This window comes from Palaemon carinicauda, chromosome 24 (assembly GCF_036898095.1).
Source record: "Palaemon carinicauda isolate YSFRI2023 chromosome 24, ASM3689809v2, whole genome shotgun sequence".
Classification (NCBI taxonomy): Eukaryota; Metazoa; Arthropoda; class Malacostraca; order Decapoda; family Palaemonidae; genus Palaemon; species Palaemon carinicauda.
In genome coordinates, this window is record NC_090748.1 from 65,719,114 (window position 1) to 65,724,113 (window position 5,000).

Here is a 5,000-nt window from a genome sequence, read left to right on the forward strand (position 1 = left end):
TAGCATCCTGCTTTTCCAACTAGGGTAATAATAATAGTAATAATGATAATAATAATAATAATAATAATAATAATAATAATAATAATAATGATAATAATAATATTAATAATAATAATAATAATAATAATAATAATAATAATAATAATAATAATAATAATAATAATAATAATAATAATAATTATGTACAAACAAGAAAGGAAATATCCCAATATTACATTAAAAAGTGTACAGACAACGTAAAAATAAACTATGAAAAAAATAAATCAATTATATTACAATTTGATAAAATTACAGAGATATTTCCCATTTGCTTAAAGACCTTAGTTTAAACTGGAAAAAAAAGGAAAAGAGATTCCAATGTAGTCTATTATATTTGCCTATGATATGCACAAAATAGAGGACATTTCTCACTAATATGTGAATAATAACTCCTTAAAACAATTGAATAAGTGTTAAAAAGCTCGTATATTTCATTGTTCCAAAATATAATCATTTAGTTTATGAATTTCAACATATATATATATATATATATATAATTATATATATATATATATATATCTATATATGTATATATATATATATATGTGTGTGTGTGTGTGTGTATATATACATATATATATAAGAAAGGAAGAATGTTTTATTTTTTAGAAGTGCCGTTAGCCTGGTAATTGGTTCAAATAACAGCGAGACATGTCTGCCAATTTCATTAAGAAACAACACGGGTGTTTGATCAGTTGCCTTAAGAAAACATACTTGAAAATCTCACATTTACCTTCTGAAAATATCCATAATCTTTTGTAGGTTTATTTTTTTTTTCAGACGATATTTTTCTAACATTTAATCTTAATCCATTTTCTCTCTCTTTTCAGATCGTACAACAAAAAATCTATAAAGCTTATATGGTATGCTCAGAAAGCGCTCACTCCCGAGGAATACCACGAGTGAATAAAAGTAAGAACTGAAACTTTCTCTTTAATTTTTCGATGGAGGTGGTGTAATTACCGTGCAGCGATTTTAAAAACAAACATAAAATCAAGTCTTATCATTACATATATGAATAATTAGCCTCTTGTTAAAATAAAGTACTTAACTGGTATGTCTTTGCCGCTGTAGCCTACCACATCTTTTTCAAGATTTTTAAAATGTTCATGTTATATTTACTCGTGGGTCTATTACAATAAATTATCATTAAAGCAGTGTATTTCGGCAAGATTGAAGAAAATAGAAAAATAAAATAATCCCTGTAATGTTTTGAATTAGAAAATCTATTTGAGAGCATGAAATATTAATTGGTTCCTAAATTTTCAATTGATTTAAAAAAAAATATACTGATTCATATTTTTGAAATATTATCAAGGGGATGTAAACCTCTTCCTAGATATTAATGGAAAACTCATTACAGATACTGAGGGAAAAAGACTTCTACCTTAGGTAACATTTACTAGCAATTATTTACAAAACTAGTTTTATTACTTCACATCCCGCCATTCTAGCACTACCCAAGAAGGTATCCCATCGATCAGTTTTCTATGATCTGCAGCTCAGCGATATCATCTTCGAGGGGATACTTCGGTAAGTTGAGGCTTTGTGTCGCATACGGAGAAATTTTAATTATAGCATTAAATTGGCCTGTTTAGTGTAAATTGTTTTGATAACATAATTTCAATAAATTATCCTTAAGTGTTATAAAAAAACATTCAAATTATGATCCTCGCTAAAGCTCTAATATTAAAGTATCTTCCCCAAAATGACACATTAGCATATATATATATATATATATAAAGTATATGTATATATATATATATATATACTTTATATATATATATATATATATATACATATATATATATATACATATATATATATATACATACTTTATATATATATATATATATATATAATTTTTGTTCCATATCAGTCACTACTTTTAGTAACATTTCACTAATGAAAGTTTATATGTACTACTAAGATATATATATATATATATATACTGTGTAAACTATATGATTGTATGTGTTTGAGCACGTGGATACACTCACTCATCGCTCAATTTTCAAACATCAAAGGATAAGAATATTGTTTTTTTTTTCGTTTTTTTTTTAATTAAGAATTTTTAACAGCACTCATGATAGCCTGAGATGTGTAGACATTTCTAGAAAATCCCATCAGTTTTGTAGCTCCCTATACCTTTTTTTCCGCCTTCTCCCAGCAGAGACATAAGCAAACACATGACAAGTTACCTTAGGGATTAAGATACGACATCCTTAGCATAACGATCCCCAATTCAGGACCTTGAGCGGGCCCTAGGAAGTTAGATATAAGAAGGTATAGTGGAACATCCTTCTCCTATGTAGAAAGAGTCAGCCCATTATTCCAGTCCTCTTTAGGAATGATAGCCCTTATTAGACCCGATCCTTTATAGAAATGATTATCGGCACATGTCCCTTGTAGAGATAATGCACTTTGTAGAAATAAACCTCCTTGTGGTTGCTCTCCTTTAGCTGAAATAATCCTCGTTATATATATATCATTCTACTGAACCCTATCCTCTGTTGAAGTAATCTTACAACTAAGTCCAGCCCTTTGTAGAAAATATTCCTGTTGTGTTTTATTCTTTGTAGAAACGATATTTCTTTAGGATATTCATTTGTAAATTTAGTCATGCTATGGGAGTATGTTCTATGAAGTTCTCACCTAAACAGTTGTTACAATTAACCAAAAGGATCTGTTAGAAAAAATTAGTCTGTCATTTTTTTTTTTTTTTTTAAAGGGTAACTTCAAATTATACTTTCTTCTGTCATAATGCTAACACTTCTGGTATTGAACGTAGCTTTTTATAGGTCTAACTTAATCTTTATTAATGTATTTGTTTGCTTTTATGTCTTATTCACCTACTTGTAGTAGCCCACATGGTCGGTGTGCAGTTATGAGCAGTAGATTTGCACCAGGAACTAAAATCCATGTCCCTTGTTGAGATTATAGGATTTTTAACGTTCTTGAATATCTTATGGTAACCCAAAACTCAAGTTCAATTTCGATGTTACTGCTAGTAGAGGCTATATGCATGGAGAGCCATTATAAGTGGGCATTTGTTAATCAAAGCTGTTAAGATAGCAATCATTTACTGTAAAAAAAAAAAAAAAAATCTTGACTAATTCATTCTTATCATGGTATTAGGAAAAAAAAATCGTGTTTCAGCTTATTACTGTAAAAATGTCTTTCACTGTAGATTATATATAATCATTTAATAATAAGTTCATTATTTGATATTGACGGCATTACATCTAAATCTTGCTTAATCTCCTCCATCTTGCAGCATCCCAGTCTAGATCTCGGCGTGGATCGGTGGTGGTGGACGTGTGGGGTGATGGGGTGTGTCCTGTCATTCATCAGGTCCCTGAGGTCCTACCATGGATCGCACCTCACGCCCAGACAGTTGGAAAGACAGCGGCGTCAGCGATCTCAAAATACGCAGTAAGTAGAGATCAGGAGGATTGGATAAGGCTGTCAGAAATTTCAATACTTCAGTTTATACATAAGTTTACGATAAGATGTTTTTTTACGGTGTGATAAGGACAGTATGATTTCTTGGCAAATTAGCAGTCTCGATGTGGTTTATCAGTAATAACGATATGGTATAATCTTGGAAGAGTTGATTAGTCTGTCACACATGATTGATATTATATGCATTTTGGAGTGTTTCCTTCTTCTGTAAAGATATATTTGCACAACAAAGTGACTTACTTCATAGTGAAACGTAGATTAGATTAATCAATTACGTTACGACATGTCGTGTATTTCCAGCGAAAAAAACTTGCGTTATATGTAGGACCTGACTTATTTTTAGTAGGAAATAAGTTGGCCAATCTACCAGCCAACCATTGAGATACTACAACTGAAGAGTTATTGGGTCCTTAGACTAGCCAGACAGTACTACACTGGATCTTTCTCTCTGATTACGGCTTATTTTCCTTTTGTCTACACATACACCGAATAGTCTGGTCTATTCTTATCAAATTCTCCATTGTCCTCATACAGCTGACAGCACTGAAATACCTTCTCTCAAAGGGGTAACTACTGCACTGTAGTTGTTCAGTGGATAATTCTCTCTTCTTAAGGGTAGAAGAGACCCTTGAGCTATGGTAAGCAGCTATTCTAGAAGGACACTCCAAAATCAAACTATTATTCTCTAGTCTTTGGTAGTGTTATAGCCTCTGTACTACTGTCTTGGGATATAGTTCTCTTGCTAGTGGGTACTCTCGGACACATTATCTTTTATAGATGATATATGAAAGATGTATTTTAAGGTTCTTACTTTTCTTAATATGTTTTACTTCAACTGTTCATTACTTCTCCTATAGTTTACTTATTTCCTTGTTTCCTTTCATCACTGGGTTATTTTTCCGTGTTGGACCCCTGGTGCTTACCATATCCTGCTTTTCCAATTAGGTTTGTAGCATAGGTAATAATAATAATAATAATAATAATAATAATAATAAAAATAGATGATTAACCGTAATTTGTCTGGATAGTTCATCGGAAGAAAACAGGGTCATTAATGATTGATTAAAGTTTAATTAACTAGGGAGGCGTTACAGTGAACATTCATTGTTTGGCGAAATGTGAGGGGTGAGTATTTGTATATAAATGTATTTGTTATTTGTTTGAATGTTTGTAATTTGATTTGAATCTAGAATCCTATAAATTTTGTATGTTTGCAGTTTATAACACAAGCAAATACACTAATCAGTTAATTTAAATCTATAAACGTAGAGTATAACGTAGGAATCGATGCATAAAAAAATAACACTTATCAAATTCTTTATATATTTTTATCTTTATTTTCGTTTGATAACAAAGTTTCAAGAGATATAAGAACATTTATAGATAAAAATAATTATTCCTCAGAATCCCTGAGAAGTTTAATAAATAAATGAATAGATAAATAAATCCCCAGGCCAATTCAATTGACCGCTGCGCATTGAATTTGAATTTAAATG

The 5,000-nt window shown here is 30.4% G+C and overlaps 1 protein-coding gene across 10 annotated transcripts in view; it reads left to right on the forward strand.

The window, feature by feature from the left end:
* The window catches only part of LOC137618132 (uncharacterized), a 478,676-nt gene that overhangs the window by 447,563 nt on the left and 26,113 nt on the right, over nucleotides 1-5,000 (forward strand). For 3 of the 10 annotated variants that reach the window (XR_011039729.1, XR_011039728.1, XR_011039733.1), the window contains 4 exons: nucleotides 870-951; nucleotides 1,403-1,572; nucleotides 2,210-2,325; nucleotides 3,317-3,474. Coding sequence is in view for 4 of the 10 variants with exons in the window: in XM_068348154.1 (XP_068204255.1) it covers nucleotides 870-951; nucleotides 3,317-3,474 (240 nt within the window). In the remaining 6 variants the exon portion in view is untranslated. The remainder of the gene's footprint in view (nucleotides 1-869; nucleotides 952-1,402; nucleotides 1,573-2,209; nucleotides 2,326-3,316; nucleotides 3,475-5,000) is intronic. The other 7 variants (XM_068348154.1, XM_068348155.1, XR_011039730.1 and 4 more) reach the window with 6 other exon arrangements.